This window comes from Populus nigra, chromosome 2 (genome assembly GCF_951802175.1).
Source record: "Populus nigra chromosome 2, ddPopNigr1.1, whole genome shotgun sequence".
Lineage (NCBI taxonomy): Eukaryota > Viridiplantae > Streptophyta > Magnoliopsida > Malpighiales > Salicaceae > Populus > Populus nigra.
In genome coordinates this window covers 36,406,631-36,432,176 of record NC_084853.1, presented here as the reverse complement: position 1 = coordinate 36,432,176, position 25,546 = coordinate 36,406,631, and the positions used below count along the sequence as shown (strand labels likewise).

The following is a 25,546-nucleotide window of genomic DNA, read 5'->3' as shown; positions in this document are numbered from 1 at the left end:
TTACCCAAGACGTAAAAGCTTGTAAAGCATTGTTTATTATTATTATTATTATGATATGTATGGGTGTGCAAGAAATAAATGTGGGGGGTGTCTGGATTGGTGGTATGACTATGTCTATGAAACATTTTTTCATTCTCAATTTGTGAGTTATGTTGTGATGTATTGAGTAAAAAAACAAAGAAAGAAAAAAAAAAAGTGATAAAGAAAATTGCTTTTAATGTTATAAACTATCCATATTTATAATTTCTCTTAAAAGTCCAAGAAAAGGATTTGTTCATATATGATACGCACAAAGGTGAAAGGAAACAAAAAATGTCAATTTTTAACGATCTTTTTTCAATATAGGAGCTTTATATGTTTTAAATGCTTTAAAGTCAAGTTGAAGAAGTTGTTAAATGAAGTGATTGGTTCTACATGTCTTATATATTTGAGCTTGAGTTGATTTATTATTGCTCCACTAGTTTAGATGGCTTTTGAGCTACATTCCCAAATGTTTCTCGTCTTGATCCTAAGCCCCGATACAACCTTAAAAAAGTCCTTATGATTTATGTTATGCATATGATCCTAGTGGTGGATAACAAGAAGATATGCAAGCCTATGGTGGATCATTTCCATTGTAATGAATTTAAGTGAAATATATACCTTACAAATATATGAGAGTCGAGTGTTTATTTATGTAAGGGTTTATGTATCTAGTTTACTCCATCTTCAAGTAAAAATGCTTATTAATAATTGTAAGTTGTTTAAGAATGTTTATTCATGATATTTTATGATTTTTGAAGAGCTTAATTACTCTTTATTGATAGCATTGCAACCATGGTGTTTTTATTTTTGAAAGTGAATTTGAACTTTGCCTGAAAATGAGCAAAAGTTAAGTGTGGGGGAATTTGATGAGAATACAAAATGTCATATTTTTATCCTATAATGTTTAGTTTTTTATACTTATTTGATGCCTAAATGATCTCATTATTTTTATATTTTGATTTAGGATGCAAATAGAGGCGTTAAAGGCGAAATGAAGTTAATTTGGTAATTTTGGACAGTTTTGACACAGTTTTGTAATCTAGGCATAACTCTCTTATACAAGCTCTGATTGAGATTATTAAACATTCTATGAGACCCTAAGAAAAAGCTCTACAACTTTCATGTTTTTAGTTTTGAGAGATACTAACTGCATCGAGTTTGAAATTAGGCATAAAATCACTACACCTATACTACAAACGTGTTGGAATGTCTTTTGGCATTCAAATACATTATGTTGTGATTTATTTTCAGAAGCTTTCATATTTGGTATATGAATTCCAAGTGAAGAGATCACTTTCTTTGTTATATTAAGACTATTTTATCATCTAACAATTTCATTAAATATTCATATTTAGTGCTTATTATTAGAGGATAATATTAAGAGTATTTTTAGGAAACTCTATAGGCTTCTAAAAAGGAAAAAAGTGTGTAAAAGAGAAAAAAAAAGAGATCATATCAGATTCTCTCTTCCCTCTTCTTTATTTTCTTTTTCATCTTCGAGTTTTCATGATAGTACTGTGTGACTAAATTTTTATTTGGTTAAAGAAAACGGAAGTCTCAAAATCAATAAAACTGTGAGATCTAATTTGTTTTTATTATTCAATTTATGCTTTGATTATTGAATATTCTTAGGTGTCTATTTTTATGATTGTCTCATATAATTACTAGGAGACCTTCTAGTTTATTATTTGTTTCAATCTATTATTAGGTTAGATATCAAATCCATAATTGTTTGATCCCTCTAATCTAGAAAGCAACTAAGATTAATGATTTGTTGCGTGAGAAATTAGTAAATCTTAGAAAGAATGTTCAACTAAATTAAATTCAACCGCTTGTGCTTGTGTTGTTTAGCTTCATCAATCTCTCTAATTCTTAAGGATACTACTAGATTAAATTTTTAGCGTTTGTCTTGAGTTGTTCAGTAGTTAGAATTAATTAGATTGCTTGTTTTCTAATTAACTGCAACTATAGAGAGATAGAAAAATAATTAAAATGATAAATATTAAAAGTATGAATTGATATATATATTTACATCGATGATTAATTGTAAAGGATCCGATGGTGGATGTCAACTCAGGCCGAGGTTTGTTCTTTTTATTAATTGATATATTTGTGCTTAGAATGCATATATGATCATTTAGATGCCTGCCCCAATGATAAAAATGTTGAAGTTGGGCATCTAGGTAAATAAGTTAAAGAGCAATCTTGTTAATCATGCTCAATAAAGTTTAGGTGATGTTGAATTACTTGAAGTGGGTGCTACTATTAATCATGGTTCTAGATTTGGCATGGTTTTAAAGTGTCAAGGCTACCAATATACAACGATTTTAACGTTGGATTTATTTATTTATTTATCATCTTTTCCTCTCGTTTACTGAAACTTTATACCTTTTCGGTTTTTTTCCCAACCAAATCATGGATTGTACAGGTTTAGGTCTCTTAAATCCATCACCTCATAACTCTTTATAAAAGGAAGTGACATGATTCCGTGAAAGGGGATGAATTACGAGGTGCTTAGTGTTAGTTGCTTTTTATTATACTGCTCTGTTATAGATTGTTCTTAGTTTTCTTCTTCCCACACTCTCTTTAACCTCAAACATTTCACACAGATGATCACTTCTCTTAGTTTTTGTGACCCTATGCTTTGTGCTTGCTGTTTCTGCTTTCCATTCATTTTGTGTTGTTTGTCAAGTTTTTTATTCCTCGTTCCATCACCATTTGCTAACGGAGTTTCATTCTTTTCCTCTTGGTTCATGGTTATAGGATTTATGGCTTGTTAAATAGTTTTTTTACCCTCTTAATTGTCTTCCGTCCTCGTTTTTTATTACTCTTTGTGATTTGTCCTCGGCTTTCTCCCTCTCAGTCTCTGTTTCTGTGCGTGTATGATCTGTCCAAGTTGGTTTTGTATGGAAGTCTATTGTGCAAAGCTTATAATCATTGCATTTGAGGACTATGTTATCGTCTTTAGCTTGTCTCTCTTTCTTTGTCTCCATGCTCTTTTATTTTGGAAGTTTCCGCCACCTCGATTCGCTCAAGTTTGCTTTTATTTTGCAGCTTGAGCAGACTGGAATTGCACTCAACTATCTCGTTTCAATTTTTTCTATCTTTATTTTTACTTTCCTGTAGTACATTCTGGCCTTTTCATCTCCTTCCACTGTGTAATTGTTTTCTTTCTCTACATGACTGCGCGTTTGACAACTTCTTTTACGTGAATGTTTCACCTTTTGTTGTGCTGTTCTTGTTTCTTGATTTTTCTTTTTAAAAATATTTCCCATGAATTCGTTGCGGTTGCTTTGATGTTGTTCTGGGCTGTTGCTAATTTTGTCATTGTTTATCAACCAGAATTTATAGGGATGAAGAGGTACTGTGTGGTTTACGAACATGCATCTTCTACTTTTGTGCTAGAACACTGTGCCTCTTCGTATGCCTGTCAAAAAAAAAAAAAAAACAATCGATTGATTAACTTTATGTCTAACCTATTTTTAAACAAAAGATTCTGTAGTTTCATGCTCTTTGAACGACCTATCTTTTAATTCTTTTAATTTAAACAAGCTGCTTCTTCTGATTGTCTTTCATCTCACTTGGTTTTTTTTTTTTTTTTTTTTTTTGCATCTATGCTCTTTTGATTTTTGTTTTGTTTTTCCTATTGTTTATCCCTATCAAATGCCTTTCAAGAGTATCAATATTAGAAAATTAATAAATACGGTTAGAGAATAATATAAATCATATCCTAAGATTTCAACCCAATAACTTAAGTGGTTAGGTGAGGTCTCAGGATATGATTTATATTATTCTCTAACACACCCCCTCAAGTGACAGCCCTTTGAGCTTGAAACTTACACAGGCCTACATTACCTTATGCTTAATTTTTATCAAATAATAAGGATGGTGAGATTCGAACTTGTGATCGCTTGATCATTAAGGCTCTGATACCATGTTAAAGAACAATCTCAACCCAACAGCTTAAGCTGTTAGGTGAGGTCTCATGATATGATTTATATTATACTCTAACAAATACAAACAAAAACATTAACGGAACTTTTCCGTTAGTATATTGCGATGACCTTTACCGATAGAATTTTCTATCCCTGTATCCATCGGTAAACTTCAACAAAAAAAATTCCCTCGGTATATACCGAGAGAATTGCAGTGGAAAAATAAGGAGTGAAAAAAAACCAAACAATATGATAACGTGCAACTTTTACAAACGATATTACCGATGAAATTAACCCGACAGTAAAGTACATCAGTAAATATGCTGACAAAAAACTTTCCTTGGTATATACCGAAGGAATTAAGGAGGGTAATATAGTGAGATATAAAAAAGGCAAATTGTACGATGATGTGATATTTTTATCGACAGAGTTACTAATAGAATAATTTTGTTGGTCATGCCATCAGTAAAATTTTATTTATGACCTGACAATCGACCCTCCTTCCCCCTCCCTTATTTCTCCTTCTTCATTATGTATTTTTTCCTGTAACAAATATTCACCCCCTCCCCTACAATCTCAACACAATTCAATTTCCAACAACAAATTTGATCACCATAATACTCAGTTTGTTAACATACATGTTCTGATTCATATTTTATTAAGGACTCTCCGCTTTAAATAAGCAAATCTACCCTTTGTTTTATTTGAACTCAATTTTAAAATGTTAATTGTTTTGCATATTTTTGTAGTATATGTATTTTCTTTGGATGTTTAGTTGTTTTATAGTTTTTTCTCATACAAATTTGCTGTATGGATTTATTTTTTGTACATGTTAGGGTTTGTTTTAGATTCTGTAAAATTGTATTTGTTTATAAATTGACAAAACTTATGTCAAAATTTTAACTTAGGTGTTTTGTGATGAAATAAATAATAGCTTATTTAATGGGTCCGTTTTATATTTTGTTAATTTTATTGCCGAGTTGAATTTTTCAGTAAATGTGTAGACATTTGAATTTATGTAGATAATGAATTAAGAGCACTATTAAAATAAATTAAATAAGTTTGAGCTAAATCAATATTTTTATAAATTTATTTAGTTAATGCATATTCTCATCATTATTTTATATATATTTGATATAAGTAATAGATGATCGTTTAAGGATGTATAGAGATTCACCCCAAGGGTTGCGGATGATGAATTATTGTAATGGAGTTTAGAGTTTTATTAATTACGCGCTATCCAATTTGAAAAATATTAGTGGAGAGGGTATTAGATGTCCATGTAAAAGTAGTAAAAATAAAAAGTTTCTTGATCCAGATGTTATAACGATGCATCTTCTACAAAAAAGATTCATGGCGAAATACTTGTGTTAGTATACACACGAAGAATCATATGATCCTCATAATAAAAGGTGGACTAATTTCGGCTAAGTCCCAATCGAACCCCACACAAGGCCCAACCAAGGTTAAACACTTAGTTGGGCCAAGGCCTAATCAAGTCTCACACTTAGTTGGGCCACAACCCAGCCAAATTCTTCTTCTTCTTCTTCTTTTTTTTTCTCAATTTCTTTATCTCATTTTAATCATAAGCTATAAGTCTATGGAAACTCTACTTGGAAATATAACAAAGGAATAGGGCTGCTACCATATGGTGAAAGATTGTTTCTAGATATTTTTCTAGATTTTTTCATGTTTTTTCGGATATAAAATGTCAGGTTTTAACACAAAGAATGAGATTATCTCTTCAAACAAGACAGAAAAAAATTTCATAATCTTTCCGTATTCACTTTCTTTTCATTATCTAAAAATCCTAAACTAATTTTGGTATTAGGAAGTTTTTTGCTGATAATAACAATCATCCATACAACAATCACCTTTAAAAAGACCTTCGATCAAATTATTATTTTCAGATTTTTTAAAATTAACACTTAATATTTGTTTGTTATCCATTTTTTTTATTGGAAAGAAACAATAGTGAAACGACTTTTAGGACCTGTTTGGAATTATGATAAAGATGATAGTTTAAAGTGATGTTCGTTTAGAAATGTTTCAAAATAATTTTTTTAATTTTTTTTAATATTAACACACTAAACCATTTAAAAATATAATTATTTTTATTTTAAATAAAAAAATAATTTTAAAAATGTTTAAGAAATCATTCCCAATCACTCCCTTGATAAACAATGGACACTAACGGAGGAGGAGGTGGCGCGAAAAGCACTATCAGATCTCAAATCATCAATCTTAAAGAGAGAGATTCAGATCTCCTATCAAAACACCTGTCTTCTTCTCCAGTAAGGAAAAAGAGAAAATGCAGAAAACGGCACAATCGTGGTTCACGGGAGGCCCAACCTTCAACGACCAAAAATCCTCCTCCTCCTCTTCCCCGTCTTTGCTATCAGATTGGAACGCTTACGCCGCTTCTCAGGAATCCGATTCCTCCGCTCCAGTTTTCGATCTCGAAGCCGCAGTCCGTACCACCAGCGACAAAGTATCCGGCACCTTCAACGTGTAATTTCTACTACCCTACTACGTCATAATTATCCTTTCATTTCATATCCTCTCTTCAAGATTGGATTAAATTATGCTTCATTCTGGTGCTAGTGTTTGTCAATCGTGAACAATTAGATTTCTTACCAACAAAAATGTGATTAGAAAATTGATTTCATAAATGGCGTTGTTTTGCTAGTGAATTTTCAATTATTTTGACATTTTTTTGCTATTTAATTCCATTATGCTGTGCATTTAATTGCGGGGCAATCCATCTCTGCGGTCACTGTAATCACTGGTATAAATGTATAATTGACTGGCAAACGGCAAGCATATCATTTTTCTCAAATGTTATGAGCTGAGAGTGCAATGGTGTTGGTGAAATGAGTTTAAGTTCTAATAAAAGGTAATCAGCAAGAGGGGGAAAAAAAAACGAAAACTATTTTCGTGCTTGATGAAACTATTTTCGTCGGATTATTATTTTCCTGCAAGCATGAATTGGGAACTGATTTTTGAGTTGGTCTATGACTTTATTGGTATTTATTTCCTCATGATTGATTACTATCATAAATACAAGAATGTTTACGTCTATGTATTTTTTGTTCAATTTCAGAGTTTCGAAAGGAGTCAGGGATATACCGGGGAGTTTTCAGTCTTCCACTATCAATGTTCCTTCTGGACAATCTTTCGTGTACTTTGGTATACTACTTGCTGCTGGAGTGTTCTTTGTCTTTATTGCATTCACCATGTTCCTTCCTGTCATGGTGTTGGTGCCTCAGAAATTCGCAATCTGCTTTACTATTGGTTGTGCCTTAATCGTTGCTTCATTCTTTGCACTCAAAGGCCCTAAGAATCAGCTTGCCCACATGATTTCTAAAGAGGTATTTTATTTTATTTCCCTGACCAATGCTCGTACTAGTTAATGAATCACTTACAGAAACATTTGAGTTATGTTTGATTGCATGGCTTAAAGTTGTTGAATGTTTCTTGTCAATGAGATATTTAGGCTCCTTGCTTTTCCTTCTTATTTACAGAGGCTCCCTTTCACTTTGGGATTTATCAGTACCATGGTAGGAACTGTATATGTTTCTATGGTGCTTCACAGTTACATCCTTTCTGTGCTCTTCTCCGTGTTACAGGTACCAACTTCAAATTCCTTTGTGGTACTTTGAATTTCTTTATAGTCTACTCATGTGCTTGGCAAATAGCTCACCTAGGTATCCGAGTAAAACTTGAAGTGTGTGATTTAGTTCATACTAGATAGGTTACTCGTGCTACCTTTTAATGCGCAAGAGAAGTTTCATCGAAGTAATCGCTGAACAAGGATAAAAAAAAATGTGCAGGTGTTGTTAATGTGTTTTTTAATATAATAAAATTAAAATTTTTTTTCAAATGCACTTGCTTTTGTTTTTTAAATATTAAGACAATGACATATTGGTTCAACGTAGGTCAACTTGTGTTCACCTTTCAAATACAAGGCCTAGTTTGCAATTATTTTTTATTTTATTATATGATAATAAAGATAGATGCTCGCATAAAAAATACCAAGTACTTTTAATTTTAAAAAATAATACAAATATGATGGATTGGACAAAAAGAATGTTTGCTATAATTAAAAAAAAAGACAACTATAATCTTTTTCAAAAACAAACAAAGTTTTAATGGTATTTTAAAAAATAATAACTCAAATGTATTCTTAATTAATTCCCAAACTCGATAAAGTAATAATGTAATATATATTTTGTTATTTAATTTCAAATTAAAATAATCTTAAAGTGAAAAAATAAAATAAAAATAAAGGCAAAGGACCAAGAGTGCGGGCCTAGGAGGCCTAACATGCCCGACCCACTAAAATTCAAACCTAGCGTGTGGGCCTGGCAGAACAGGCCTGCGTGCATGAACTTGATACTATTTGTTATTTAAATAGGCCAATGACGTGTCTAATTATTGAAAAAAAAAAGGCACACTTTTTCTGCAAACCTAGTTTCTAGCCATCATACTGGTGATAAACAAATTAGGATGGATTTATTTTTACTCAAAAACCTAATTTTGATCTATTTTATGAAAAAAATATAAAAATAAATGCAAAAAACAGCTGAGAGTGTGAGGCTAGAAGGCCCATCATGCCCAACCCACCAAAATTCAAGCCTAGCGTGTTCGCCTAGCAGAACAGGCCAACGTGCATTAGTTCGATATTTTATTATTATTTAAATAGGTGAATGACACGTTATTTGTCAATTTTATTTTATTTTTTAAAAGAAATAGACATGTCCTTTACAAACCTAGTTTCTAGTCATCATAGAGGCGACCAAAACATCTTGATAGGTATTGTTTTACTCAAAAACCTGATTTTAACCGATTTTCACATAAAAACACTCTTATGACCTTAAAAAATTAATTTCTCAATTCAAAAAACTCAAAATTGGTTAAAAACAAATCAAATAGCGAAAAAATCTCACAACACCAATTTACCTTTTTTGGCAATTTGAAAGTCCAAAACCATCTCAATGACTCGTCTCGGACACTCTGATACCAAATTTGATCCTTTTGTCATCAAATTCCAACCAATCAATTTTTTTCTTGATCATCCACTATTTTCTCATGATTTTCTCTTTCCTTTCTCAAACAACTCAGGGATTGAACTAAATTGTTTAATTGCAAAAATAAAGGGATTAAAAAGGAAATTTGAAAATATACTAAGGCAAAATTAAGCAAAAGGTGTTGACACCATTTTCTTTCTTTCTTTCTTTCTTTTTTTTTTAATAAAAGGACTCCTATGTTTTCTTTGTTTCAGTTTTGATCCCGTAGTTATCTAAGTAAAGATTCTTTATGTGGTGTAAAACCTGAGTTTTGCTAGTATTGTTTACTTTTTACCATTATTTTTCTAAATTAAAAAGAAAGGTACTATTTTTTTTTTGTCCCATTTCTTTGTTGAATTGTAGTGTCTTGTCAGGTGTCTGGCATGCCAATTGAATTATTCTTTTTCCACTAGTGGCAGTTTATGATTTATAGAATGTCATCCTCAATAGGCTTTGCGTATTCCTGTTGGGTGAATCTGTGATTTTTCGGATCCATGGAATTATGGTGTGTATTTACGTGTTTGAAATACCTCAGATTATGCACCAGGGCAACATCGCCCTCTCAAACCATAGATATCAATTTCTTAATTTCTTTTCCATTGTAGTGACTGGAGTAATAATTCTTGAGAAACTAACGCCTTTTTAAAACTTTGCTAGGTCCTCGCTCTATCGTATTATGCCATTTCTTATTTCCCTGGAGGATCTACTGGGCTGAAGTTTCTTTCTTCAACTCTTACCGCATCAATACTGAGATGTTTCGGAAGGTGATATCAGTGCCTGGTTTTTCTCATAGATTATTGTTCCCGTCATATATTTATGGTTTCTTTTATTTATTTTTTTTTAATTTTTTGGTGTATGAAACTCTTATTGATCAAAAGAACTAGAAAGGGCAGAGCCCACATAGTTTTTCTAAGATAGAAATGTTCCTTGTTGTTAAATAACATTCAGAGTTATGTTTGAATTTGAAACTCTTTCGACTCCCTCCAGCTTTGGATGTGATAACATTCTCATACTTGTGTGAAAATGCTTGTCACTTCGGCGTTGGAAAAGCTTTCCGCACCATGATGTTATAATGAGAGATTCCATGCCACAAAAGATGTTTCAGGGTTGGTGCAGAATCCAGTCCGAAAGAGTGCTTGGGATTTTTAAGCGAGTGCAGATTTTGATTTTCTCGCTGTTCTAAACCAAGTGACCTCTCTTTCAACAGACATTTAACGAAGGATTAAAGATACTATCGGCACAAGTCCAACATCCCGAGAGAAAAAGAAAACACACGTCTTACAAAAGCCTACTCATACTACATCCCCGTTATCAAATGCCTCATTAGCTACCTCATCAGTTTCATTTCTACCTTCTCCACTCCCAGATTCAATCAAGCTCTTGCCAGTGTATTTGGATTTTAATGCTACTCCAATATGACTGGCTGAAGCACCAGCCTGAATTGCCTCTACATACAAAACCTTCAACATGTTCCTAAAGCGACGCCGGAAGGTCGGAAACCGGGACATGGAAGCTACAATCCCTTGCAATCTGTTGAGGATTAAATCCATAGTGGGTCAGGAGGATAATATGCACTGCTCGAGCTCAGTTTAGTCTAGAGGATTCTGGTCTAGGCTGCCCTCAATAATAACAAGAATCTAGTGCAGTTTAACCCAGAAAAGGTTGTGTTCTACCTCTCAGTTGGATACACAATTTAAAAACATACCTTCTGATAATGGCTTGCAGCTGTGCCCTTCTGACATTGTCATTGGATGGAAATCCAGTTCCATCCCACTCCTCGGGCCTCTTGTTTTCGCACTCAATAACCAGCCGTTTCAGACAGGTTTCTTCATTTTCTTCTACTTTCAGATTCTTTATTTGCTCTTTCATAATCAATAACGGTTCGATTAACCACTCAAACACCTTTTCCCTTGGTCCATTGTTTCTTGCCAACTCTACATCATCAGCTGCAAGATTCAATTGCTATTATGATCATGACTAGCACTGTAAAATAGCATAAATCAAGCTAGGACAAAAGGTTTAGAAAGACATACAGATCACCAGCCCAGATGAGTCAGACTTCGCAGATACAAGCAGACAATGTAGTACGGACCAAGTAGGTAATTTGATGCTCAGCTTCTTACAATTACCCTTAACAAGGCATTCTTCAATTTCCTGGATATTTATCAGGCCATCACGAAGCAGTATCCTACCATTTACCTCACAAGCTTTGAATAACCAATCCCATACCTGTGCCATCGAAGCTTTAACTCTGAAGTTCATGAGAAACAAAATTGATTACAGCTTGTACACTGAGAACTCGATACCTGCACTGCTTTGTATGGCTGGATTTCCCACTTCAGTGTTCTTGACTTTTGCGAGATGAGTTGCGCATTGAGCGAGTTTTCTCTTCTAGTCTTCAAGCTGTTGTCCTCTCCCGGCTTAGGATTTGCATTCTTACGGTACCTAGGCCTGGCTGTCACGGAGATGTTTCAGAGTCGATTCAAGTCCCCTGCCCCCCTTTTTTGATATTAATTATACAGAATAAAAAATCATCTGAGTCAAATACAGCACCTTGGCAAGCATGATCCTTCCCTCAAGTAGAGAAAATCATTCACATACTCGTCAAATAATGAAACCAAAGCCAAGATGTAGCCAAGCCCCTTCAGGAGTGAGTCTTCCTGAAAATTATTGACCTCGATTCAAATAAAACTCCAAACATGCATGAAAGAACCTACAACATATCAAGACCTCTCTGTATTCTAAATCAAACTGAGTGAAATGACTACTTGTGGCAGACCTGATGGACAATCACTCCACTGTAAAGTGCCAGGAAGAAGCTGGATATGATAGCTCCTATTACAGCTCCTAAAACAGCTAAAGGCCACAAGATGATGGCCAGACCAGCAAATGGAACACATACCGTCTCCAAGAATGGCCCTTCTCTACCAATCAAATCTTCCAATAGCCTTTTCCATCCTCGAAACAGCATGTATGGGCTTTTCCACAGAGCAACAGCTGTTATCAGAAGCACATCAACTGGCACGGCGATCAGGATCACCAACAAGCAACTTGGCAGTTTTGCTAGCCTTGAAAGGATAAAATCATATAGTGTCAAGAACTGATGAGTTTTTTTTTTTTTTTTGTTTTTTTAATGTGTTTGTCGATATGTAACAGAGAAACAGGAGGAAATTTCATACTTCACATCCATCGGCTTCTCTTCTGGAGGGACCTTCTCACATAGTTCATCCATGTAAGAGAAGTAAGAATGGAAGCAAAAATCTGTAAAATCGCACACTACTGTGCAGGTACCTTTGATAGTGGGCAAGCAACCATCCTGCTGACAGCAAATTCAAGCGGAAGCCAAATTACAATAAAATCACTCTACTGAAGCCTTATCCCGATAAAGTGATAAAAATGGGCATGCTAATCCTGCTTTGCTACCCTTATGATTTTGATGCTCAAATGCACAGTGCTAGTATGCGAGATTGAATCCATGGAGCAATGTAGATATGAGAGACTGAAATATCTTACCTCAAGATAATATAAAATGCAAATATTTCCAGAAAAAATGCTGGAAATTAATGAGAACGCAGAAGTTTAACCTGGTTTTAACAATTCAAAGCCATAAAATGGTAGCGAGAAAACAGAGTGAAATTAGAAGGTTAAGAGGCCTGAATGTTCACTTCTCCTTGAGGACATTGGTCCAACATACATCTTAGAACACTGGAATGTTGTTTCGACAATCACTGGGCAATGCTTTATGACTACTTGGGTGAGAAGCTCACGACAAAAGCAGAATCCAGGTGTCAGAAAGTGTACTAGGATTGCATCTGAAAGCAAACATTATAAAGCAATTCGGAGAAAAAAATGACAGTGTACAGACACCAGTTAAACACTCTTCTTCAGATATTAGAATCATGTTCTAAGGAGGCTAGGAAACAATTAACGAGGACTTGCAGAAGCAAGAATTCCGACAATCTCTTTAAATAAAATCAGAAATAACCCAAAGACCAAGGCATATTGAACCATGCCATATGAATATTCAGCTCTTCAAGACAGAGAGAGACTCACAGCAAAACAGTGGTAGAATTTGTCCTTGACATTCTCCCCGACAGCCTCAAAAGTTGCAAGAAGAGGAGCAAAAAACCCGTATCCAATGCCACCCAAAAGGCTTCCGCCAATTCCAATGACTGGCCAGAGGACCAAGGGCACAGGCAACAGCAAAAGCACCGCAATCTTCAGGACAAAACCGAGCCTCTTGGTTCTACAATAGCAAACGAAAACCGAATCAAATTACAAGAACAAAAGCAAATATGAACTTCAATAGAAGCATATGTGTATGTACCTTGCCACACAATAGTAAGTGTACAGGAAATGAGCAATCCAAAGACCGATGATCACAGCTGAATTACCGATCACAATAATTCCCAGGGCGATTGGACCAATTATCGCAGCTGTGTACAAAAAAGAATTTTAGCAACACAGACTCACAAGACATAGCTACTACCAACTACCCTCAAAGAAATTCTCCACTGAAAAAACCATGCACCCCATTGATTATTTGGCTGGTAAAACATGGAGAGTTTCTAAAAAACATGATATACCTTTGGCAAGGCCAAGGATGAGGAGGAAGAAGAAGAAGGGCAAGAAGGAGAAAAAGCTCCAAAGGGTAGCCAGAAACCCAACGGGAACCTTCATGAGCTGGCTAGCTGAAGGTCCTCTTTGATGAATTCAATAAGACTAGCTAAGCCTAATAATAAAGAGAAAATTCATAGTAATATATATGGATTAATTTAGAGAAAGGGAGCTGCTGCTTTGGAGAAGCCCGGTGGAAGAAGATGGGAGGGTTACGTGGCGAGAGACGGTGGTCCAAAGAACACGTGGCGAGGGAGGAACCTAAAAGGGACCCGTGAGATTAAAACGGTGGCTCTGGGCGTGACAGACACCACTCTCCCGGCTACTTTCATCACACCTTTTTAGGCGGGAACCAACCGCCTTCTATAGCCAAAAAAAAAAAAAAAAAAAAATTTTATCGAAATCCAACACCACTTGTTTTACTTGATTGCTATGACTTTCATTTCATTTTATTTTTTCAAGTGGAAGAATGTAAAGCTAACAACCGTTATCATTAATTTGAAGAACTACACTGTTTTGTTTTAAAAGATCTTGACAGCCGATTAAATTTGAAGATGGTTAATTATTATTATTTTGTTTACTAAGATTAATTTTCATTAAACTGATATTTTAATTGAAAATAAAATAATTCAATATGCTGTATTTTTTCTCTTACTGGACATAGCTGCTAGTGAAAGCACCAACCTCGCATGCCCAGTTCTGTATATTGTATAACATGCATGTCTTCCTTGATGCTCCTTTATGCATGGAAAAGAAGCAGGACTAAGCATGGAAGAGCACTACAAAGGATGAAATATCTTTGTACTTGATGGAATTTGCAATTTTGCAAGCTGTTTCACTCAGCAAGATGATGTTCAAACTGTTGATTTTCAAGATATCGGCTGTAAATCAAAAAATGCATTTTGTTTCTGTAGGATGTTTCTCTGGATTAACTATATTTCTTTGTTAATTCTTTTGGGTGAGGAGACTTACGGTTTCTTTAGAGACTATAAAATCACAAACTTGGGTGATTAGAGATGAGGTTTTTCGGTTGAAGAAGAAGACATGGAAAGAGAGTTAGGGAAGAACAGACATAAGTTAGGGTTTTTAGACGGAAATAAAGATGGGGTATTTTTTTAAAAATAATTTTTAATATCAATTATAATTGAATTTCTTGAGCAAATCAAATGGTTTCACCTTTTGCTTTTTATTAATTAAATTCTATTTTGAGTTCAAATCAATGCCATTTTATTTACAAGGTTCCAAACAACCTATAAAAGATATGAGATTTTTTAAGTTCCTAAATTTTTTTTTTGTTTTCATTTTTTTTTTCCTTTCAATTGAATAAACTAGTTTACTGATATTTTATAGGTCATATATAAAAATAAAATATAAAAAAAAATACTCAAGTTGCATAGAATGATTTAGCATTATTATTAAATCTAATTTAATTGATCAATCTTGAAACATCTCAACCTAACTCCTTACTAAATTTGAATTTAAAATTAAATCATGAAAGAGTTGTTCTGATATGACCTAGTCAACTTGATAAGCTCAAAGACATCCTGTACATGTAAAAAGCTTGATTTGGATTTGAAAAATTTCAAGATAATATTTTTCTAGTATTGAGACGTCGATGTATTGGATCGACTTGGGTTTCCTGACTTAACCCGCCAAACTTATGACCGAGATCATGAACTCCACTGAGTTTGATAATTTTATTTTTTACTTCATTATACGATAAAAAAAATATATGCTTGCAAAATTGAACATATATCAAATGTTAGGATGTTTGTTTGAAACTACGATAACCTTATAAAAGCAAATTGAATTAAATTATAAAAACCAATTCAAAATCAACTAAATATTGAATGATAAAATTGAAAGCAAGAAGACAATAAAAAAAAAAAACTCAATACAAACCTAATGTTGAAGGATGAAATAAAAAAAAAATTCCAAAAAAAAAAGGGAGAAGAAGAAGAAGAAGAAGAAGAAAAAGAAGAGGGGACATGCTTCATTGTTCATATGAAAATAGCAAGGAGAAAGAAAATCATCGGTTTAGTCATTTTCCAAGGACAAAACTCGTTGTTGTTGGTATCAACGAGTTCTATTCAGTGAGAGAAGTTTGATAATGATTGTTTTTTTTTCTCTAAACATCTATAAAAAAGAAGATTGAGTTCTATTTTGAATTTTTTTCCCGATTGATCTTGGTTTTTCTTAGGATGTATTGACGTTGGTAGGTGGTTTTGAAAGGTTATTATGGTGTTTTTGAGTTGTTTTTAGATGAAAATGAATTCCAAAATGAGTTTTTAGCCCAAAAAACATACCCTTGATTTTTCAACCATCACAAAAGTAGTCGAAATCTATGCTATAACCTAGCAAGCGACACATCGTTTGTCACTTTTTTAAAGAAAAATAAGAGACAAAAAAATTTACAAAAAAAAAAAGCTTGGGTGAGCGGGCTTAGGTTGGAAGGCCTATGCACTTAGGTTTTTTTTTTAAAGATCCAAACACGTTGAACCACCCTAGCTAGGGTTGCGTGCTTGACCTTTTTTTTTTCCTTTGATTTTTTTACTCTTTTATACATTGTCTTATTTTATGTTTTAGTTTTTTTTTAAGAGGGTTCTCAAGTTTTTCAAGACTTTATTATTATTATTTTATGTTTTATTTTTTGAAAAGATAATTTTTTTTTCCGGTGATTTCGAGGAACATTTTCATAAAAAATAAAATAAAATGATATATAAGAGAAAACATAAATATATAAAAATGAGGAAGTTTAAAATAATTTTGTTTTAAATTTGTATTTCATCACGCATGCTCTTGTGCTATCAAATATATATATATATATATATATATATATATATATATATATATATATATATATATAATTTGGCAGAGTTGTGTTGGTAAAGAGATGAGTTTATGTAAGGGTTGGCCCCAATCTGAAGAGTAAATAATTTTTTGGATGATGCATGTGGAATATGCATATTCAGAGTGGGTTGTATGAATTTTGAAGTGTTTGAATTTGTAATCTCAAGAATGATAGTATAGTAGGATTGAGGTTTGGCTAAATCCCAAGCTTTGTATGAATTTTGAAGTGTTTAAATTTGATAGAATTTATAATCTCAAGAATGACAACATAGTAGGATTGAGGTTTGGCTAAATCCCAAGATTTGTAATGCCAGTGAGTGAGTCATTTATCCTTCAGATTGGGGCCAACCCTTACATAAATCCGTTTCCCTACCAACACAACTCTGCCAAAATTATCCGGATTTTGGTATGTGTGTCTGTGTGTGTGTATATATATATATATATTCAAATTGTTAAAATATAATTATTTCTTCAAAAATAATGTTAAAATTTAGTAATCGATATATTCACCACATGAAATGTAAGGGTGAATAACAATGAAAAACTGATTAAGACATCATTTAAATAATTTTTACACTACAATGACTAATAAAATATGAATGATCGGTAACTCTTACTTCATTATTATTTAATGAATAATTAATTTAAGTTTTTTTTCCCACGGGTATGCATGGTTTGACTTAATTTTTTTTTAAATTTCAATCTTTAAAATTAAATTTTTGTTAATTTTTTTATTTAATTTAATCATTTAATATTCGTTTGATTTTAAATTTGTATGTGTATAACTAAATTAAGAAAAGAAGTTATTTAATTTAGTGGAATCCATGACCCGAATTATAAATTTAGTAGGTTAATCTAGATTAACTCAGATCAATCTAATATATTAATGTTTTAATTTTTTAAACAAATAAGATCATCTTAAGACTTTTTTACATTAAAAAAGATTTTGGTTCGGTAGCAACCCAGTGATATATAATTCGATTATTGATATTGTTAAATATAATTCTGTACATAGTTTGTTTAGTATTTCTTTAGTGTTATCATGGAAATGCCATATTCTTCCATGAGAAAAATAATATAACATTTTGATGTTAATCTTCAGTAATAAATAAAAAAATATGGACACAGTTGGCAAGTGATAACACTATACAACAATTTGCGAGAATTTTATTATAATTAATTATCTTAATATTCTAAAAAAATTAGATATTTTTATGGTATTTTACTATTTGTATGAATAACAATAATAAAAAAAAGGTATGCGAGCTTAATCTAGTATGTGCTCGTGGATTAGATGATGGGCCTAATCCTTTGTTGTTCTTTTTTTCTCTTTTACTTTTTTTTGTTTTGTTTCACACTCAATTATCATTCTTAAACACTATTATTAGTTTAAATAAAGTTTTTAAATACTATTCTAAATTTTTTTATTTGAGTTTTAATAAATTTTTTAAATTATTATGTTATCTTATATGAAAATTATTCATGAAAATAATAATTTTAATAATAAATGTTCATGAAAATTAAGTTAAAATCACTTTTCTACAATTATTTTTTTAAAAATTGATTTAAATATGATTTTATCATATTTATGATTTTTTTAGTTTTCAATCACATAAAATAGGAAGATACTATTTTGAGATTTTTCATTAACTTGATTTAAAAATCATAAAATATTTTCTATTTTAAACAAAAATAATGATTCTAATTAAAAATTACATATTTTTTTTCCTGAAAAATAAAAAATAAATAAATCCTCGAAGTAATAAAGTGCATGCTTCAATGCAACTAACATGAGTCTATTAGTATCCCACACTTGACGCTCTCGTGTTTGCCAAATTAGAAAATTAGCCATAAAGTGTCGCCAAAATTGTCTTAATAATCACCCTATCCATCAATATGTAAATGGCTCCTTGAATTCGTAAATATATCAATTCTCCAAAAGAGCCGAAGCTTCGCTTCTTTCAAAGCTGTTCTCGTAAAAGAAGCATTTTATATTCAATTATTCATGAAATAAATGAAAGCAAATCATAATACATGTTGTGAAGATTAATAACAAAATAACTACAAGGAAGATTGAAACATATATATATATATAAGATGGTATGCCCGTATGCTGTTATGGGTTTATAAAACAAATATACTTAGTAATATTATAATTATAAACCAGTACTAGATAAGTAATAGAAATTAAAGGTACGATTAAGTCTATATATATATATAAAATAACCTAATATAAAAATAAAAAAATAAAGTTTTATTTATTTATTTTTTTAATCACCCTATTCATTTCATCCAGCTTAGTTCAAAAAGGAATTCTATAAATTTAAAGCTTCCACCAAAAATTCTTCTCTGGATGAAATCTTATATCGATCCATGGAAGGTGGTATTTTTTTTTTTTTGTTTATAAATTTAGTCATTATCATGTCTTCTCATGCTTGAATAAAAGCTTCTTTCCTTCTAAACACAAGAAATTTGAAAGAAAAAGATAAGAAAAACAAGTTTTCTCGTTCCCTCCTAGTTTTCCTTCCAAATTGCCATCTCTCCCAAGCAAAGCTATTGGAATTTCTTCATTGTCTTAGCTTTGATCTTCTTCCAACCCCTTTTAATCCTTCCATCTATGTGTTTAGATGAGATTTTTGCAAGGATTTTAAAGGAAATATTGAAAAACTCTCACCTTGCCATGGTTGCTGGAAACAACCTTGTATAGGCTAATTTTTATGATTTTGCTCTTCGTCCCTTGTATTTTTATTTTTGATGATTTTCATAAGAAATTTGAATTTTTTTATTCAATCATTGCATATTTGTACCAATTATTTTACTAAATCATTGAGATTATTTTTTTATCCCAAGTATATTTTTTTTCCTTTTTACTAATTATTTCATTTAGACTTGTTATCGGTTTTTATTCGGGTTTACATCAACACTTTTACATGAAATTATTTCTTGAATTTCATTCTTCATGTTTATTATAATTCCTCATAATTATTTCTCATTCTTATAACATATTTATTTTAAATTCTCTGGATTTTTCTATCCGTCAAAACTCATTACCAGTTTTGTCGATATTATGAATTTTAAGCAAAAATCACAAACTTTTATTTTTTAACCTTAACAATGCTTCTATATTTATTCATGGAGGTCATCCGGTCATCCCCACCATTATGCATCACATTTATTATTATTATCATCACTTGTCCATTCCTTTTCATCTCGAGTTTCATTACTTGTCGAGATTATACTACTTTCACTTTTATGTTTAAGTAGAGATTTATATATTCAATAATACACAACAACTAACCATTATGAATCATTGAATTCTGATATCAACTGACATAGACAAAAACAAATGATAATAGAGTCTATTACAAACTAAAACTTTCAAGGACCACGAATACCATAACTATAAGGGACATTTAAAATATTTAATTTTTATTATAAGTCTCACATGTCAAAAAACTGTTACAACCCTTTATATAAAGAAAAACTGAAAAAAACCTTACTAATATTGAATTGGAAAAATAAGCTAGGAAAACTATTCATTTTAAATAGATTTTTATTTAAAAAGCATAATAATATTAAATGGAAAAATAAAATAAAATAAAATATCTAATTTCCTAAAAAAGCTATGCATCATATCTTTTCTATACTTTCCTTTAAGTTTACTGTTGAAGAGCACTAGTAGACTAATTACCAATTGATCAAGCTAAACACTGCATTATTCTGCTCATTTTTTTATTCATTTTAGCAGAAAAAAGTCTGAACTTAATGCCTGTACCTCTAGCTGTTTCATTCAGGTACCAGATAATTTGTTGACCATATCTCACTTTAAAGGAAAATGCGGCAAAAATATTGGATAGATCGATGACGCGGACATCCCACCGGGCCACAGATTGAGAGAGCAGAAATCAATGGCATTCTTCTGCAGGAAACATTCACGAGTTATTGTCATTGCCATAGCTTCCTTGGCTGTAGTTTCTGTGGCGGTTCTAACAAAGAATTCCATTAATGGATTTTCATGGTTTCATTTCTTTTCATCTCAATGGGGATGGACTAGTATTACCAATCTTGGGATGACGTCTTCTTCCTCTGTATTCATGATTGTATGAAACTCTGTTCTTCTTTTCTCACATTATGGGATTAACTTGCTACAGGACCAACCCATGTTTCTGTCTTTTCTTATGCAGGATCAAGGAAAGCGAAAGACATTGATGAATGTAGGAAAGGTTTCTAAAGAAAAATATGTTTTGATGAGAGGTGGAAATCGAAGTGATGCAAAATTAGAGAGAGTTGAAGCAGGTCTTGCCATGGCTAGAGCTTTGATAAGAGAAGCTGCAGAGGACAACAACTGCACATCAAGTCTTCATGATGATCTTGATTATATTCCTCGAGGTTACATATATAGGAATGCTTGTGCCTTCCACAGGTAATCAACTTTTGATCTGTTAATTACTCATCATCACGAACAAACTTATTTTTCCTCTTAGTCAAGGTTAGAAAATAACTTCAATCAATTTGTAAAAAAGCCTCAACCTGCTCAGTACTAACTTTCAGAATCTACTCGGGAGATATTTTTCCTTGCCTTTGGCTTTGATTTTATCTGTATATTTGTGAGAAACTAATGAAGTCATTATTATTATTTTTATTTACACCGGTAAGATATATAAAATTCATTGAGTAAAACTGTACATCATGGCAGTAATTGCTTCAAAAAGTTTAGATTGACTTGGTACAATCACACTTCCACAACCATGCATGCAGGAGCTACCTTTTAATGGAGAAGTTGTTCAAAATCTTTGTCTACGAAGAGGGAGAGCCTCCTTTATTTCATTATGGCACCTGCAAGGACATATACTCCATGGAAGGAGTGTTCCTCAGCTTAATGGAAACAAATACCAAGTTCCGGACCTCGAATCCTGATGAAGCTCATGTCTATTTTCTTCCTTTTAGTGTTGTGATGATCATTGAGCACCTCTTTCATCCAATTATTCGCGATAAAGCTGTTCTGGAACGTACTGTTTCTGATTATGTCCGCATCATCTCTCATAAGTATCTGTACTGGAATCGAAGCCTTGGAGCTGATCACTTCATGCTTTCATGTCATGATTGGGTAAAAAAACCAACTGCATCCTTTTCACTAATCATGTGTTTACTACTCAGAATTCATTTCTTGTGACATTGTTCATCCCCAATTTTGTTGGTCACAGGGGCCTCGTGCTACTTGGTATGTTCGTCAACTCTACTACAATTCTATCCGGGTCCTGTGCAACGCAAATACCTCAGAGTATTTTAATCCAAAGAAAGATGCATCATTTCCAGAGATCAATCTGAAAACAGGGGAAATCACGGGCCTTACCGGTGGCTTACCCCCATCTAACCGTACAGTCCTAGCATTCTTTGCAGGTAAAATGCACGGGAAACTCAGACCAGCACTTCTTCAGCATTGGATGGGAAAGGACAAAGACGTTCAAGTTTACGAGACACTGCCACAGGGAATTTCGTATCATGAGATGATGAAGAAGAGCAAATATTGCATTTGCCCAAGTGGGCATGAAGTTGCTAGTCCAAGAATTGCTGAGGCAATTTATGCAGAATGTGTTCCAGTCTTAATATCACAGCATTATATCTTTCCTTTCAGCGATGTTCTTAATTGGGACTCATTCACCGTTCAAGTTCCAGTCACTGAAATACCAAACCTGAAGAACATTTTAGAGGGAATACCTGAAGATCAATATTTGAGAATGCAGGAGAGAGTGAGGCAAGTGCAAAGACATTTTGTGGTGAATAATCCTCCCAGAAGATATGATGTCTTCCATATGATCATTCATTCAATCTGGCTACGAAGGTTGAATGTGCGATTTCCTGGGTGATTAACAGTCGTAGCTAAATGCCAGTGTCTTGAATAATGCCAAAAAGTTCCTTGAGATCCGAAAATTGTTTTTACATTTTAATTTTTTTGGATCCCCAGAAGCATAATGCTGACATTCAAACTAGCGCGTCTGAATTCCAAAGGTTATTCATGATAAAAAAAAAAACACAAATTTTCTGGAGTTCATGATAGATTGATGATAATTCTCTCTCTCTCAACGATAATAAATAAATCCTCGAAGTAATAAAATGGATGCTTCAACAGGCGTCCATTAGTATCCCAAACCTTACGCTCTCGTGTTTACCAAATTAGAAAATTAGCCATAAATTGCTGCTTCGTTTCTTTCAGAGTTCTTCTCATAAATGAAGCATTTTATATTCGAAGTATCTTCTCTATGCTTTCCTTTTAGTTTACCGTAGAAGAGCATTAAAAGAGCAATATAATAACCAATTCATCAAAGCTAAACACTGCATTGTTTTGCTCAATTTTTATTCAACGGAGATGGGCTACGATTACCGATCTGAGCTCCAAGCCTTCAGCTAATATATGATCTTTTTTTCTTCTTCAATCACTTCCTTCTACGGTGGCAACTTTGGTCTTTCTTTGCAGAGTGCAGACTCTGCTAGTCTGCTTGCATATAATGGAGATTGGAGAAGGTGTTCAAAATCTTTAGCTATCAACCAGAGATAGGGGCCCGCAATAAGCTGCTGGCCTACCTAATTTTTTTCAACTTAAAAATAAATGTTAAAATGATATACGTGTTTAAAAAAAATATTCTAGACTCGTGCCATTATTCGTATAAAAAAAATAAAACTTGTTTAAAGCAAATTGAATAATATTATGAAACTTAATTATCAAACTACCTAATGTTGCACAGTAAATTTGAAAAAAAAATTTAATTAAAAAGATGATAAAAAAAAAACTCGAGTCAATCTGAGTTAACTCGCTAACCCTGCGATCTTAGGCATAAGATTAGGTAACCACTTAGAAAGGAAAGTGAAAAAAACACGAAGATCAATTCTCAATAAATCAAATGTAAAAAAAAAAAAACAATAAAAAAAAACAAAAAAGGACCAAAATTAACCCATGTTAACATTCAAAACTAATTACTCTAGCAGTGAGCCTAGAACCAACCCCATAAAGGGCAAATCCTTAAAAATAATGCAAAAAAATTCTAAATCAATGAAATAATAAGAAATAAAATTGAAATAAAATACAATTTAAAAGATCCAATATATACAAAAGAAATAATAATAAAATAATAGGGATTAAATTTGATAAAAAAAAAGTTTGAAATTAAATGCTGATAGATAACATTGAAAACAAACTCAATTAGGAGAACGAAAAAAAATAACTAAATAGCAATAAAAATAATGAGATAATTTGATATATAGATTAAATGAAATCAAATGATGAGAAAGAAATTGAAGAACAACATCAATAAAAAAAAAAACAGAACAAATAGAAATAAAAAGAATAAGGACCAAATTGAATACAAAAAACAAATGAAAAGATACCTTTATATTTTAGCCAGTAAAATAGAGAAAAAAAAGGGAACAGAAGAAAAAAGTCCACCAGAACTCAGTCATTGCTCCTCCATGTGCACAAGTAGCCCCAACAGAAAGCGCATGACAAGACGCTTTAAACATTGCCCTAGATGGCGTTATATTCACTACTTGATGGGCATAAGTGGCGTCCACTCGGTGGCACGTGCGATGCACACATTAACAATGTTCTTCAAGAAAATAATATTCATGATTGTTAAAAGATTAAATTTCCACAAATCAATTTGTTAATCACTAAAAAAAAACCAATTTAAAAATACAAAAAAAATCATTGGATACAAGCGTGCTATATTTTGCTTTTAAATGTAATATAGTCTTTATAACATGCTTCAAAAATGTAATGGGATTGAACAACCTCTTGTCAACCGTTTAATAATTTTACCTGTAAGAGTAATGTAGTCTTTACATTGTAAAGAGAAAAATACATAATTGCCTTTGATCAACTTTTTTAAAAATTTTGTTTTTAAGGTAATATAGTCTTTACACTATGCATTTAAAAGATAAGAAGACCAAATTACTCCCTGTCAATCCCATAATGACTAATGAATCTTATGAAAAAGATCAAATTACCCCCAATATTAAGCTTATTATTTTCTTTTTATTGGAAGGGCAAAATAGTATGTAACATCTCCAGCTTCTTTAATTTCACTTTATCGATTTATTTTATCTATTATGATTAGAATGTAAAATCAATTATATATATATATATATATATATATATATATATATATATATATATATATATATATATATATATATATATCTTAACATGATATTTAACTTTATCAAAATTCAAATGCACATTTAAGAGCATTTTCAAAATTATAATACATAGGAAGTTTATAAAAGTCTTTATTACAGCCTTAGTAGCTACTAAATACAAAAATAATTTATTATTCGGCACAAATGTGAAAAGATCCTGAAATCAAAATTTAATTATTTAATGACTATTATAATAAGAAGAAATTATATCTCTTTAATTATTATTCTTATTATTTTTCATTTCCTTTTGTGTAATAACATTTCATGAAGATAAATTCTTTATTTAATTAGATACCTTTAGGTGTTTACACAATATTTCTATTTACTGTTGTTTTCATTTAAACATTAAATAACATATCATCCCAGTAATTAGACATCCTGATGTCTCTAACACTATCCAGGTACTAGTTGATTTTATTTAATCTCGGTCGTCAAATTCTTTAACGTTTCTAGAACTATCCAAGATACTATTCAATTTTAGTCCCGGTTATCATATTTACTGTCGCCTCTAGTATTACTCAAGGTGCTAGTCAATTTCAATCCTGGTCGTCAGATTCACTGACGTCTCTAGTACCACTCCAAGTGCTAGTCAATTTCAAAACATCATTCTCAACATATACATATACAACCTTTTTAGTATTTAACATTGACTAACATTTAAAACAGCAATATGAAAAAAAATATGAGTGTGAGATTAACTATTACATGACACTTGTGCTTGTGCTATCACTTTTGATTAGCTCTCTGACCTGACAACTTCCCTATATCATTATGATTACAATTACTATTAGAAATATAATTACCAACCATATTCAAATTCTATTCTCATTCAAACAGATTCCACGTATGCATATAAAT

General features: G+C 32.0%; 3 protein-coding genes across 5 annotated transcripts; 2 read left to right on the top strand and 1 right to left on the bottom strand.

The window, feature by feature from the left end:
- The first annotated feature begins 6,131 nt into the window (after window positions 1–6,131).
- Window positions 6,132–10,008, top strand: LOC133681669 (protein transport protein SFT2-like). The gene is made up of 4 exons (XM_062104780.1): window positions 6,132–6,470; window positions 7,063–7,330; window positions 7,484–7,588; window positions 9,686–10,008. Exons 1-4 carry the CDS (start codon window positions 6,271–6,273, stop codon window positions 9,794–9,796), a joined length of 684 nt encoding a protein of 227 aa, XP_061960764.1. The 5' UTR covers window positions 6,132–6,270; the 3' UTR covers window positions 9,797–10,008.
- Window positions 10,009–10,170: 162 nt separating this feature from the next.
- On the bottom strand, window positions 10,171–14,726 carry LOC133681668 (uncharacterized membrane protein At3g27390). 3 transcript variants are annotated; one of them, XM_062104779.1, is made up of 10 exons: window positions 14,330–14,726; window positions 13,356–13,464; window positions 13,082–13,274; window positions 12,208–12,347; window positions 11,808–12,096; window positions 11,582–11,688; window positions 11,335–11,479; window positions 11,062–11,257; window positions 10,734–10,974; window positions 10,171–10,558 (listed from the first exon to the last, which is right to left on the bottom strand). In XM_062104779.1, the coding sequence occupies exons 1-10, from the start codon at window positions 14,364–14,366 to the stop codon at window positions 10,321–10,323; spliced, it is 1,695 nt and encodes a 564-aa protein (XP_061960763.1). In that variant the 5' UTR covers window positions 14,367–14,726; the 3' UTR covers window positions 10,171–10,320. The 3 variants fall into 3 exon arrangements, with proteins under 3 accessions (XP_061960763.1, XP_061960761.1, XP_061960762.1); XM_062104777.1 differs by lacking the exon at window positions 14,330–14,726 and adding an exon at window positions 13,615–14,023; XM_062104778.1 differs by lacking the exon at window positions 14,330–14,726 and adding an exon at window positions 13,615–14,023 and having other exon boundaries at window positions 12,208–12,344.
- A 5,522-nt stretch (window positions 14,727–20,248) lies between these two features.
- On the top strand, window positions 20,249–22,545 carry LOC133681407 (probable glycosyltransferase At3g07620). Its single transcript, XM_062104450.1, has 4 exons — window positions 20,249–20,595; window positions 20,680–20,918; window positions 21,254–21,602; window positions 21,700–22,545. The coding sequence occupies exons 1-4, from the start codon at window positions 20,404–20,406 to the stop codon at window positions 22,360–22,362; spliced, it is 1,443 nt and encodes a 480-aa protein (XP_061960434.1). The 5' UTR covers window positions 20,249–20,403; the 3' UTR covers window positions 22,363–22,545.
- The last annotated feature ends 3,001 nt before the right edge of the window (window positions 22,546–25,546 follow it).